Here is a 15083-nt window from a genome sequence, read left to right on the forward strand (position 1 = left end):
TTCTTCGCCGATCACTCACTAACGACTATAAGAAACATCTGGTCATGGAATTTGTGGGACCTTACATGCCTGATGAGCCTGATCCGAGAGTCGCATCTTTGACTGTACATTTGGCAGGTGTTTCCAGGGATCAGTCGTTGGACTCTAGATTGCTGTCTCACTCTAATTTGCATATTTGGCAGAAAGTAATCCTGCCCACAATGGGCAGGATTCGCATTGTGATGTCTCACGAGATCATATGAGATCTCATGAGGTGTGGCGAGCCGGGTAGATCCCAGATTTGGGATCTCCTAGCATCCAACAGCCGCATCGCGCTGCTTTTCAGGCACAATGCAACCGGTAGAACCCGCCCTGCATCTCCCAGCATGTCGAATAAATTATCTTGTTCCACAGACATGACTCTAAGATGAGCTGGATATACCATCCCGAACCTAACTCCACTCTTTTACAGGGTGGCCTTCACTCCGTTAAATTCAGCTCTTTTTTTGCTAACTCCGCACTCATGTCCTGGTACAGTCTAATGGAGTGGCCTTCCCACTTGAAATCCTGGTGTTCCCTTGCCCATTGCGGAACCCTCTCTTTTACTTTAAAACTGTGGAAACAATCACCGCATGCGGTGGATCTTCAGAACAAGGCTTCAGTGAAGTAAGCGATGGGCCCGGTCTAATTCAGTGGGGATGTCAACCCATCCTCACCCACCATTTTGAGGAACGTGCCCGACAAATATTCTGTGGGGGTATGACCCTCGATCCCCTCCAGCAACCCCACAATCCGGATGTTCTGCCTCCTAGCCCTGTTTTCCAAGTGCTTTACGACTTATTGACTTCTTAACGACTTATTGGTTTCAGCCACCAAAGTCAGCTCAGATTCCAGTGCGGCAATCCGATTACTATGATCCGGTAAAGTCACCTCCATGCTCTTAATCGTGACTCCACGGACTTCAACGGTCTTCCAAGTTTTTTCCAGAACCATATGAATGGTGGCCAAGGCCTCTCGATCAATCTTTTATGATCCCCTGACGCAATTTGTCGGTGTTTCTCGAACTCTTTTGTCAAAATACTAGTGAGAGCCTCGGCCATTAGTAGAATAGATGAAAAGAAAGAAACTATTTCCGCCATCTTACCTATCGATGATCCCTGAAAGGCTTCAGACTCCTTCGATGAGTTTCTGCTCAGATCTTTTTTAGTTTTGTTTTTTCTGGGCATTTCTGCAGAGAGAGAACTCTACCCCAATAACTTACATGGATTTCCAACAAATAAATGGCCCGTGGTGCCAAGAAAAAGGTCAAAAAGATCAATTCTCCAGTGGGTGCCACCTCGAGAATGTCTTCCCCTTAAACCGTGCCACCAGAAGTCCTTCTGTATTATTTCCGTTGGTGAGGACTGTCGTCGACATCTTGTCATGGAGGAGTTGGATGATATTGATGAACTCCTCTGGACAGCCAGCCTTTGACAGGGTGTCCATAGCACTTCCCGACTTGTTGAGTCAAAAGACCTTGGTCTGTTCAATTAAGGCCATGTAGAGTGGTTGATGTTGCTCCTGGCATTTCTCTTGAAGTTGCCAAGCAGGGAAAAGTATGATTGCTGTTGCATGGATTGGTCGAAGCCACAATGGCTTTCTGGAAGAATTTTTTCAGAGACTGGGAGAAAGCAGCTAACAAGGATTCGAGCAATGACCGTCCCGGTGATGGGAGATTCCTCAGTAGCTCTTACAGTCCGCATTGTCTCCTTTCTTGAAGCTGGTGGCAATGACAGCATTCCTGAGGTCGGTAGGCATTTCGTCTCTGTCCCAGATTTTCAGGAACAGCGAATGGAGATGACGTGATCTCTTCTCCTCCAATTTTGAAACCCCGTCCACTCCTGCGGCTTTTCCATTCTTCACATGTTTAATGGTGGCTTTGACTTCATCCGCGCTTGGTGGGAGTCCAAGATCATCTCTGACAGAGAGTTGCGGCATTTCCTCAAACATGTCCTCATCTATGATTGTATCACTTTTTAGGTGTTCTTCATCGAAGGCCAATGTTTTTTCTGTCTCTCAGGAGGATTCCGTCCTTACTCCGCACCAGTTTGAGGCCTCAGGTGTTAGGTCCATATATTGTTTGGATGGCATTGAAGAAGCCCCGGGTGTCATGCTTGTCAGCAAGGAGTCATAGCTCTTTAGTTTTCTCAGTGTGCCATTGGTTCTTTTGTCCTAGTTTCCCCAGTTCCTTTTTATCCATCTGCCCTGGCTGATTGATGAGCTCTCCATTTTGCCTTGCTGGTTATGTCATTTTGCCAGGCATGGGAAGCTTTCCTCTTCTTGTCAATGAGGTCCTGGATCTTGCCAAACTCGTTTTGGTGTTTTCTGGACTTGTAGCCGATGATTTCCTCACAGCTTGAGATAATGGATGTTTTCAGCTTTTTTCACTTTTCCTCCATTTCATTCAAATTGACACTTTGGAGATTTTGGAGAAGATATTGTTGGAAGTTCACTAGCATGCTTCACTCTTGAAGCCGCTCAACATTGATCTTTTTTCTGAGCTGTTTCTTCATCTTCCGCTGCTTCTGGTGAAACTTGATGGACATAGCGGAGCGGATGAGCGGGTGGTCTTGGCAAGTTGTAGACGGAACGACATGAGGCATTTGTTGATGCTGACAGGGAGCTCTGAGAGTCAGTTGACAAATTTGTTCTTAATGGCGAAGTTAATTCTTCGTGTCCTGGGCTGATCCTCGGGTTTTCCTCTCCAGAAGAAGGTGTAACCACTGCCATCTTCCCTCAGCTGCTCTTTGCCTGTTCTTCGGGTCTCTTCCAGGGCAATGTTGAAGTGCCTTAGTTCATTACAACAAGGGCAGTTCTCCATTCCAGTCGATTGTTTTGCTCACAACAGGTTTCGAAATTAAGGTTAACTTTGATTTTCTGACTGCAGGTAGATGAGCCGGCTGGATGTGGTTTTCCCACCAAGTTAGAGACAGAACAGACTATTTTTAGGGCACCATTTCTAACCCTTTTCCATGAGGGGTGAGCAGGATGGATCTTGAGGGTTGCTCAGTGGTGAAGAAAGCTGCCGAAATGCTCTACTGCTCCTATTCCAAAAGCAAGAAGGGTGAATCGAACTCCAGCACCTATGTGCCGGTCTGACACTAGGGACTTCCAGATGTCATGGTCCTGACCTGTCACCTAGTCACTGATTGCTGCAGGGCTTGTCTGTGGGGGGGGGGGGGGGGGGGGGGGGGGGGTCGGTCCTCCAGGTAGACGCATTGTGTGGGACATCTTTTAGCATGGGTGTGCCAGTGCACATCAGCAGACACACGGTCCTTGACAGAAGGTTGATCCAGTTCAAGTGGCAAGGGAACCTTGGTGAGTGCGGATCTCCCTCCTGCTGCAGCCTTTATCCACCATTGCAGCAGCTAGAACTGTATGAGTATCTCCCGCCCGATCCATTGTTGAGGCCTTGTTTTAGGTAACGTTTTGTCTGGTCAACATTGCTCTCGCGATCAATGGAATATTCAAGCCTCTCCACCATGACAAGGTGGTAATCCAAGAAAAGGTCTCAATAGGCCTTAGTTTAATGATGCATTCATTCAAAAGTTACCATGGGACAACACCCAAGGAATGGCAATCACAATGTCAGATTGTCACTCCGCTCCTAGTTTCTTACATTGGACTATCATAGAATCCCTACAGCACAGAAAGAGGCCATTCAGCCCATCAAGTCTGCATCCGACCCTTTTAAAGACCACCCTACTTAGGCCCAATCCCCCGCCTTGTAACATCACCCTAAGGGACAAATTGGAATGTCCACCTAACCAGCACATGTTTGGACTGTGGGAGGAAACCGGAGCTCCCAGAGGAAACCCACACAGACACAGGGAGAACGTGCAAACTCCACACAGTCACTCAAGGTGGGAATCGAACCCGGGTTCCTGACACTGTGAGACAGCAGTGCTAACCACTGTGCTATCCCAGAGCTCCCCATTTCTTGGATCGACTTCCGACCCTGCTAAGAAATGTGGAGCATAGCTGCTGCTGGAGTGTGTCAGGAGTGTCAGGGGAGGCAAAGCCACGTCCCCTTTTATGTCATTAGCTGCCACATTTTGGTATGTTCAAATGTGCCTTTGTTTCAATTCGACTTTGCCAAGCTAGGAGAGGAAGTAAGTTTAAGTGAGTGAGGGGTTAGGATTCTCTTTAGCGAATCTTCACACAGATTGCTTTTCCCTTTGGGGAAGAGTGGGGAAGTATTTCAGAGCAGATCATCGTCCTGTTGAATCACGTGATGAACACTCCTTCCATGGCCAACAAGTCCTGGTGTTGGCCTCAAACCCACAGCTTCTGGTCCAGAGGTATGGGTACTAGCACTGTGCCAGAAGACCTCTTCGGGGTTAAGATGGGTCCAGGGCATCAAGAGGGTAATCTGAGAGTGGGGGATTTGAGATAGTTTGGCAGGGGCAGTTGGGTGGCCGGGGGTTCGGTGGCTAGTCGGGTGGTTGGGATGGGGTTGTAGTCGGGTGATCAGGGACAGTCGGGAAAGGTTGGGGCTTGGATGATTAATCTGGGGGTGAGCTGCTGTTTGGGGAAATCACAGAACGTACAGTGCAGAAGGAGGCCATTTGGCCCATCGAGTCTGCACCTGCCCTTGGAAAGGCCACCCCACTTAAGCCCACACTTCCACCATATTCCCGTAACCCCTCCTAACTTTTGTTTTGGACACTAAGGACAATTTAGCATGGCCAATCCACCTAACCTGCACATCTTTGGATTGTGGGAGGAAACCGGAGCACCCGGAGGAAACCCACGCAGACACGGGGAGAGCATGCAGACTCCGCACAGACAGTGACCCAAGCCGGGTATCGAACCTGGGACCCTGGAGCTGTGAAGCCATGCTAACCACTGTGCTACCATGCCGGATCAGGAGATAGATGGGATTTGGGGCAGGGTAGGGTTTTAATCAGCAGATGGGGCCTAGGGGGAAATGTGGTGTAGTTACCCAGCAGTTCGAACTAATTTTAATCCTTCTAACTTTACCTGGGTAGCTATTTTGCTAACTGAATCTATACCATCCATATGATTTAAATCAGTGGTTAGGCGGGTTCCAGACGCTCAGCGGAAGTTGAAGTCTCCTGGTCACATCCCACACAGTCCTTGCGTGGGGCTCCAAAGCATCTGGGGGTGGGGGGGGGGGGGGGGGGATGATCCATCTGGGGGCATGGAAAATATCAATCTAACAATTGAGCACTCCCTCAGTACAGTCTAAATGAATGCTGAAGTCTCTGGAATGGGACTTGGGTCCACAATCCTTTTACTCAGATGATCTACCAGTCCCCCAACCGGACAGAAAATGGACAGCAATAATAGACCTAGCCCCATAAAATGCACTTAGAGATACTAAAAAGGCGAGCTGTGCAATCACAGCAAGCCTTCTTTGCCTATCAAGACACTTTACCCTGATTCCCTGAATCTGATCAGGTTGAACCACGGGTTTCCCTGAGGGAGGGTTTCACCTGGTTGTGGGTGGGCGCCAGGAGAGGCGTTCTTTATGTACACAGTGCTGTGAAGTGTTGACTGGGTGATCAACACGACACGATTCAATCACAGGAGGAGGGAGCGTGAGCGGTACTGGTACTGAGTGAATAAAGGGCGTCCACATTGCAGACTAACACCCAGAGCCCAAGCCAGGCGACAGAGGACAATGAGTTCCCCAGTGTGGAGGGAGGGAACAGCTGTGTCGTGGCAATGGGGAAATCGAGCAGTTCATAAGCTGCAGTGACAGTTGACTGTACGATGGGTGGATGTTAAAACACAAGTTCTGCCATTGCAGCAGAAAGTGGGGGGGGGGGGGGGGGGGCGGCGCTGGTTCTGTAAAATTGTGCAAAACGCGGGGAAGTGTCGGGTTTTTCTTTTTGTTTCTTTGACGTTAAAAAAACCTGGAAACATGATGATTGCTGAGGAAATCCGGCGGCCAGCGCTGCTATTGCTGGTTCCTGCGTTCTTATTGCTAACCCAAAGTTTCGCTTTGACCACTGGTTCGATGCCCAGGACTACAAGCGAATTCGCTGGTGAGTGTTTTAATGTGTGCCTCGACCAAAATGCAAATTCGATCAAGGGCACTTTTTAAATAGAGGAAACGTTTCTATTTCGACTGAATTCTGGAGAGTTCGCCATGTGTGTGTGTGTGTGTGCGTGCGGGGGGGGGGGGGGGGGGGATGTTTAGTCAGTTAACCAGGGCGGGAGAGCTAGTGTCCTTCATAGCAGAGATTTGTGCATTTTTATCCTGCTCTTGGTTTCAAATCAGGAAGTAATCAAGCGCCTCATTCTGTAATATCTGCAGGGTTGAGGGGAAAAGAGCAAGGGAAGTGGGACCATTTGGTTAGTTCTTCCAACAGTTAGCATGGACAGAATAGCCTCCACGGTAAGACGTAGGTCAGGGAAAATCACACTAATTTGCATCTTTTGTATATCAAATACCACTGCAAAAGTAATGGGTGTTAATGAAGACATAAGTACATTTTAAGTTTAGGATTTTTATTCGGAACCTCCTGGTTTTGAACAAAACCCAATTGTGACACAATTTGGTCTCCTTGCATTAAATCATTTTCTCAGGGACGTTTTTCAATTCTCTCTCCATTGCATACAAATAAGAGAGATGCATCTGTCCAAACTATTTGTCAAAACTGGCAATGTGCTCTACAATCATCCCTCCACACAGATCATATTCCTTTCTATCCATTGAATTGGATATTCTGCATTTTTGGAAAAATCTGATGACTTATGTTAAGTATTGGCATCGAACAATTTAATAAGGAAACCACACAAAACCTCATGTGGGCAGCATGCATATTTCCACTCTTTGTGATGTCCCCCCCCCATCAACTATCCTATTTTATTTGGCTTAAACAGGATCCTTGGATGGCTTGTTGAGTTGTTAGGCCCACTTGGTGTGACTTCAGTGTGAGCACAGTAAGAAGTCTGACAACACTGGGTTAAAGTCCAGCAGGTTTGTTTTGAATCTAGCTTTCAGAGCACAGCTCCCTCCTCGGGTGAATCTGCTCCAAAAGCTAGTGATTCGAAACAAACCTGTTGGACTTTAACCTGGTGTTGTAAGACTTCTTACTGTACTCACCCCAGTCCAACGCCGGCATCTACACTTCAATGTGAGTGTTATGTCTTTGCAGGAATGTCTTGATTTCATTGATTATATAGGATCTGAACATATTTGACACAATAAGTTGCATCCCTAAAATAGACTAGCGGCATCCATAGTCTGCACATTATCGATCCATAACTTTACCCCATCCTCATCCATCCATCCATTGTATGAACATGCACAAAAAATCTCCCCTGCAGGGAGCTTGGTTTTACATTTGAAAATTATCAGAGGCTTTAATTTCAATTTGTTGGCCTTGCAGACTTGCACCATTGTGAATCTTAGAATCATAGAATCCCGAGAGTGCAGAAGGAGGCAATTCAGCCCATCGGGTCTACACCAACCCTCTGAAAGAGCTCCCTACCTAGGCCTACTCCCCCACCCAATCCCCATCACCCTGTAACCCCACCTAACCGTTGGACACTAAGGGCAATTTAGCTTGGCCAATCCACCTAACCGGCACATCTATGGACTGTGGCGGAAATCGTAGTACCCGGAGGAAACCCCTGCAGACACGGGGAGAAAGTGCAAACTCCACACAGTCACCCGAGGTCGGGATTGAACCTGGGTCCCTGGCGCTGTGAGGCAGCAGTGCTAGCCACTCAGCCACCATGCCACGCCCGTTGTCTTCTTACATCCTGTTATTTTTACTAGAACTGTGTTTGAATCTTTCCACTCTACTGTTTGGCTGCTGGGCAAATCAAGCTGCATGTTGCTGATATGACGTAAAGGGTATTTGTGTTTGTATTGCTGTCTGATGATGAATCACTGGAAACTCATCATTTTTGCATCGAGGTCTGTAGGTTTTCCCTGAGTGATCTTCTGCTGCAACACTAATTTGGTCCCATAAGGCAGCTACACAAACGAGCTGTTGGCCTGAAATCTTCGTGGGATTCAGGGTGTGGAAGTTCATTTTAACAGAGGCCTGCCATGCAAACCTAAAATGTTTAGAATTATGGCAGGCTTGTCACCACACCTTGAAAACTCTTCAAATGAGTTCCCGCATGTCACTGAATTCCAGCGGTTTTGTGAATCATTAGCAGTCTGTACAAAGGGTAAATTAAACTGCCTACACCATAAGGACCTGAGGAAGGAGCATTGCTCCGAAAGCTCGTGTTTGAAACAAACCTGTTGGACTTTAACCTGATATTGTAAGACTTCTTACTGTGCTCACCATAATTCTTAGCTGACAAAGTTATCTTTATCCATCTCCCTCCATTGCATTCTATCACCCTCCATTAAAAGCATTGATATTTTAGGGATCACACCAATGCCCCTCTTTGGTTAATCAGATCCTTTCTCAGGAGAGATGTTTGTGAACCTGGGTAAGGTAAGTAGGGAATTTAGATGTTACCCGAGAATCCTGTGACCGGTGTATGCCCCTGTTAAGCTCAGATTAATGCATCCCTCAGTAAGTGTTTGGTAAGGTATAATAGCGCTAATGTAGCATTTTTGTACTGTATCCACCTGAACTGTTAAATGATGCGAAACAGTAATAGCATAATTACTGATGCTGCCCAAACTTGTACTTGGAGATACCAACAACATACATATGAACTGTTACAAGCCTGTCACTGGTGGCTATAGTGAGACCCATTTAATACAGTGGTATCAGAGCATGGCATGTTTCAATTACCCTTTAGCTCAAGTATGATTTTTTCCATATGAATTAATACTGATGCATTATGCACACTGTCTCACATGATGATCGAGCAACACTAATAGGAGAGACTTTGAAAAGTGAGAGGATCAACCGATAGAAAATAACTAATTAGAAAGAGGTGCTTGTACAGTGGTGCACTATTTAGACTGGACTCTTTCTGTCAAGGTAGCTGACACCCTGCGCGAATAGATTCCCCTAAGATTGGATTGGATTGGATTGGATTTGTTTATTGTCACGTGTACCGAGGTACAGTGAAAAGTATTTTTCTGCAAGCAGCTCAACAGATCATTCAGTACATGGGAAGAAAAGGGAATTGAACAGAATTCAAGAAAATACATGAGACCTGCATTAAAAAGGATTATCCTGTTTCATTGAACTTTCCAGATAAGTGACTGCACTGTCATTGAACCATCTTTGTAGATCTGACCCAATACAGAATCGCAGATCTACCTATTCAACACCGTTCCATGAGATGTATAAAATTGCCACTGCCTTCAACCTTCATTTAAGTTTAAAACATGATTATGGCAAGCCACAATATTAAATGGGATTTATCCATCCATCTTCCATGTCATAACGAAGGGAAAAAATGTATACGCTATCATTTGTGAGTTATCCCGTGTCCATATTACATAAAGAAAAAGGTCACACATGAAAAAAATTGTTTGTTCTTTCTAGCCTGTTCCAATTTTGTCTGTCCCTACACACGCATTGCACATACATGTGTAAATGTTTCTGACCCACCCACCGCGGGAATTGTGGGCGGGACGGAAAATTTGACAGACCATTTAAAGGTCTATTGACCTCGGCCGGGAATTTCCAATCTCGGGGTGGACAGGACCGGAAAACCCCTCCCATAGCCTTTAAAGCATTCAAGTCTTTTTATGGGACATATGCAAGTTGTTTTTGTCTGTTCCTCTGTCTGCTGGTTCCTGAGGTGACGTTGCTTCTCTGGGGAATGTTGGTGCTGTGGCAAGTGTTGCTGCAGTGGTAATTGTTGCTGCTGATCCAGTGCATTTGTTGAGGAACAGTTGACCTCTGCAACTGATGGTCGTTCAGTTCCTTCCTCAGTTGGTGAAATCAGATCTGCCTCATCAGCTGGCTGCCATGAAGGAGCGGCTTCTCCACATGAACAAAGATATCTGCAGTTGCGACTATAGATCTGGTCGTTCACTTTCATTGTGTATGATCGTGGTGACTTCTCTACACAGGTCTGACTTTTGTTGTGTGCATTGAACGTTTGAACTCTGACTAGCTCCATCTCTCAACTCTGTCAATGATTTGACTTTGTCAAAGTGAAATTTGGCTTTCTGTCATTTCACTTTGATCTTGTTAATTATTTCTGTAACTCGATTTTTAGCTTTTTGTAGAGTAGTCGGGGTGCAGAATAACATTAGTCGCTGGACTGGACTACTTTCCATGCCTTCAGTAGGTGCGTTTCTCCACGCTAGGATTGCCTTTTCCACATCTGTGCTGAGTCTTTTTGATAATTCTTTTGGCAATTTCCACCACTGCATCAGTTTTCCCATTTGACTGGGGATAGTGTGGAAATGATGTATGTCGCTGAATTTCCCAACCATTAATGAAGTGTTTGAATTGAGGGCTATTCACATTGTTGCTCATCTCAAAGTCAAGAATGCCATAATGACTGAAGTGTGCTTTCAGAAATTCTACCACCTCACTAGTTGTCTTGACGTCAGTTTATTTTTCATTCGTTAATGGGACATGGGGTTCGCAGGCTGTGCCAACATTTATTGTCTCCAATTGCCCTTGAGGGAGCAGTTAAGAGTCAGCCACATTGCTATGGATCTGGAGTCACATGTAGGCCAGATCAGGTAAGAACGACAGATTTCCTTCTCTAAAGGGCATTAGTGAACCAGGTGGGGTTTTATGACAATTGACAATGGTTTCATGGTCATCGTTGGACTTTTAATTCCTGATTTTTATTGAACTCAAATTTCACCATATGTAATGGCGGAATTTGAATCCGGGTCTCCAGATTATTACTCTGGCTCTCTGATTTACTAATCCAGTGACAATGCCACTATGCCCCCACCTCCTAGTGGTCAGTCGATGATGAGATGGTTATTAGTTCCAGTGAGAGTGAAGAGGTCTACTCCAAGCTTCGTCCATGGTCTGTCTGGGATGCCATTAGCAGCTCTTTAGCTTGCATAGCTTAATATTCTGGGTGGCACGGTAGCACAGTGGTCAGCACTGTTGTTTCCCAGTGCCAAGGACCTGGGTTTGATTCCTGGCTTGGGTCACTGTCTGTGCGGAGCCTGAGCCTTCTCCCCATGTCTGCGTGGGTTTCCTCCGGGTGCTCCGGTTTCCTCCCACAAGTCCCAAAAGATGTGCTTGTTAGGTGAATTGGACATTTTGAATTCTCCCTCAATTTGCAACAGGCTCCGTAGTGCGGCAACTAGAGGATTTTCACAATAACTTCATTGGTGTGTTAATGTAAGCCTACTTGTGACATTAATGAAGATTATAATTATTATTCATTACAAGTACTGCACGGGCTAATGTGATCCTTATTCTATCATTGCTCTTGATTGACCAATAAAACACTTATTTTGCCTTCCTCAGGCTAGACTCGATTCTTTGTTGACTTGTCTAGATCCACATCAGCATTTCATTTTTCATCTCTTTAGGGATAATGATCCTAGTCTCTTTGTACAAGGTGCTATCTTGTGCAATCACTTCACCTCTTTCTGCACAATACTCCCTTCCAGCACCAGGCATGTCATTGATGGTTTCAGGCCATCCTTGCATCAAAACTTCCTGTAGAATTGAAAGAGTTGTATCTTTTTATGTAGTTTACTTGATCTGAGCAGGTCCCTTGCCTGTCAGGTTCTGATTTACAGTCATTGGTTTGGTGTCATGCAAGACACTGCAAGTCTCTTCTGGGGGTCACCAGTCTCAGCTTTTGAATTGCTTTAGCTGAGATTAGGAATTTTGTTTAGTGGCCACTATTTGGAAATGAAGATCTATTTTTCCTGTTCTATTGGACCCTCAGCTTAGTTTATCATCTTGGAGTAACCTGCTGTGTCGGGTCTCAACTTTACATTCAACTTCTTCATTTTCATGTAGTCACCTTGAGCAATTTGACACAGGTCTGTGAAGCTCATGATGTTGCACATCACACCAGTGTCTATCTGACACTTCATATTAACTTGATGCTCTCCAACAGGCATCATTCCAATAGTCGCACCCACTTTTTAAATCCTGTTTTGGGTTCAGAGTGATTGATCAAAATCATCATCGTTGGACATCTCTGTTGAGCTGCTCGCAGAAAAATACTTTTCACTGTACCTCGGTACACGTGACAATAAACAAATCCAATCCAATCTCCGGCAACCATCTTGCTTTTGATTTTCTTCTTTCCAGAAAGCACTTATATGCAAAGTGTTTAACTTTTTGCAGTTAGAACACTGCTTTTCCTATGCTGGACAAGCTTCCTATTCCCTCTTTTTGGTCCTTCACTGTATTTACATCCAGTACCCCAGCCTTGATCTCTCTATTGGTCCTTCTTTATATAGTAGTCCTTCCTTTTTAATCATAGACTCATGCTTGGAAGTCTTGGACTGTCTTTCAGCTTAATGTAAAATCTTGTTAGTTCTTTGTTATGGTACCAGACGAGACCCCGATTCATGACAGGAAACCAGATGAAACCCCAACAATTTTTCAATTTATAAACTGTGAGGAAAGGATACTTCACTCCAGGAGTGATTCCACTGACAAATAGGGATCTTTTATATCAAAATAAACTTAATTATTAACACTGGAGTAACCACATTAACATCGCTGAAAATAGTTTTACGATTAATAGTTTAAAACATCCCACAAAAACAAACAGGGAAAAACATTAACTACTACCGTAAACCTTCTCTATTTCCAATTGTGTGGTGATCCCGGCGTTGGGCCGGCTGAGCAGTTGCCATACCAGGCTGCGATGCAGCCAGATAGGATGCTTTCTATGGTGCATCTGTAAAAGGTGGTAAGAGTCAGTGTTGACATGCCAGATTTCTTTAGTTTCCTGAGGAAGTATAGGCGCTGTTGTGCTTTCTTGGTCATAGCATCGACGCGGGTGGACCAGGACAGATTTTTGGTGATGTGCACACCTAGGAATTTGAAACTGCTAACCATCTCCACCTCTGCCCCGTTGATACTGACAGGGATGTGTACAGTACTTTGCTTCCTGAAGTCAATGACCAGCTTTTAGTTTTGCTGGCATTGAGGGATAGATTGTTGTCATTACATCACTCCACTAGGTTCTCTATCTCCCTCCTGTGCTTTGACTCGTCGTTGTTCGAGATCCGACCCACTATGGTTGTGTCATCAGCAAACTTGTGGATGGATTTGGAAACACATTTTGCCACGCAGTTGTGTGTGTACAGGGAGTACAGTAGGGGGTTAAGTATGCAGTCTTGCGGGGCCCCAGTATTGAGGATTATCGAGGAGGAGGTGTTGTTTGCCTGTATGTTAAACCAAGACCTTTAAAAATATTACTGCATCAGATATATATACGTCAACCCTGGCATTTAATAACATTTCTGCAACAGATAAAAATAACACAATCTATATTTTAAAAATTCCTACATTCATCACACTCCCATCAATAATAGTTATTGATTGGCCATCTCAGAGCTTCTACACATCATAGCTTTCTTGAGAGTAAGTTTCACTTCTGTCAGCTGACATGTTCTCACAGTAGGATCTCTTGTTCCCAAGATAGTCTTATCTGTGATGAGATCATCCTTCAGTTGCCCAAACTCACAAGATTCAGCTAGATGTTTCAGTGCATTCGCAGACTAATCTCCCTCTCTTCCTGAGTTCCAGTGTTAAGCACATAGCACTCATAAATAACATTAGTAGTGTTCAAAGTGGGTCTTCAAGACCTCCAGAACTTCACACAAATCTTGTTTTTCCAATCCTTTTTGAGGTCCAGGATGCAATGCATCTTCTGGCCTTTTCCCCCATCATTGATAACAGAGTTGCTGTTATTTTAAATTCAGTAACTTGTTTATGTAGCATTCCCCCCCCCCCCCATCATTGATAACAGAGTTGCTGTTTTTTAAATTCAGTAACTTGTTTAACTTTATGGCGATCTCATAATTCTGCAAATGAGATTGGAAGAATTGCCAATTCCATCTCAAAACTCACTTCAGGAGCAGGTATTGGAATATTCAAAGCCATAATAACTAACCCAGCTGTCGATGTCCTGTGCAGAGTTGCAGCCTGAAGTTCTAATTATTCTCTTGATGTTTTTCCACATCTGCTGGCTCCCTTATAGCTGTCAAAATGGCACAGTGGTTAGCACTGCTGCATCACAGCGCCAGGCAACTGGGTTCAATTCCAGCCTTGGGAGACTGCCTGTGTGGAGTTTGCACATTGTCCTCGTGTCTGCGTGGGTTTCCTCCGGTTGCTCTGGTTTCCTCCCACAGTCCAAAGATGTGCAGGTTCGGTGAATTGGCTACACTTAATTTCCCCTTAGTGTCCAAAAGGTTATGGGGATAGGTCGGGGCAGTGGAGCTAGGTAGAGAGCGTTGGTGTGCAGACTTGATGAGCCGGGTGACTTTCTTCCGCACTGTAGGGATTTTATGATTCTACGAAATCTATTAAATCTCAGCTGCACACTTTTAACACCTGGTGTAATATTGCTACTGCCGAAAAACTTTATTTAGATCAGATCGCACGAGTGTTGCAAGTCATAGGATAAAAGGTTTTTATCTAAACACACTGTCCATTCCTCCCCACAATCCTTTCGGATTGGCAAGGAATGCCTCAGCACCCAGCATTGGTTGCACAGCCCCAGACAGTTACAGTTGTCAATTAACTCAATTTTCAAGAATATGATCCACTTACTTTATCGGATATGTGCAGGGTTTCACTGGTACGAATTGTTTAAATTTTTGCATGTCTTGAGGTAGCCTCTAAACATGGTATTCTGGGAGTCCGAATTTTGTGTGGGCATAATGACATGTTGTTTCAGAATGCTGCAATCACAGGCCTGTTTTTCTTTGAGAAGCAGGCACTAGCGTTCTGTGTTTAGGATTGGAGTCACCAGGATTGCCTCAATTTTTTTACGGGCTCACTATGTACACAAATCTCTACTGGAAACTTACTGTGTGATGAATTGCAGGTGCAAGCCAGTAATGTCCCAGACAATTGCAGTGCATTCAAACACTTCTGTGTCCTGTGTTCCTGTTATTGAACATATGTAAAATAAATTAAATGAAGGGACTTTCCCTTTCAGTCATGTTGGATTTGGTAAATGAATGAAAGTAAGTGCAGAGGCTG

The 15083-nt window shown here is 45.0% G+C and overlaps 1 protein-coding gene across 2 annotated transcripts in view; it reads left to right on the top strand.

Annotated features, from left to right (window-relative positions):
- Nucleotides 1–5758: 5758 nt before the first annotated feature.
- Nucleotides 5759–15083, top strand: part of LOC119965102 (semaphorin-4B-like) — an 89810-nt gene continuing 80485 nt past the window's right edge. The window contains exon 1 of one of the 2 annotated variants that reach the window (XM_038795400.1): nt 5759–6032. In XM_038795400.1, the coding sequence (XP_038651328.1) occupies nt 5909–6032 (124 nt within the window). In that variant the 5' untranslated portion in view covers nt 5759–5908. The remainder of the gene's footprint in view (nt 6033–15083) is intronic. The other variant, XM_038795399.1, reaches the window with a different exon arrangement.

The sequence above is a fragment of the Scyliorhinus canicula genome, chromosome 4 (assembly GCF_902713615.1).
Source record: "Scyliorhinus canicula chromosome 4, sScyCan1.1, whole genome shotgun sequence".
Lineage (NCBI taxonomy): Eukaryota > Metazoa > Chordata > Chondrichthyes > Carcharhiniformes > Scyliorhinidae > Scyliorhinus > Scyliorhinus canicula.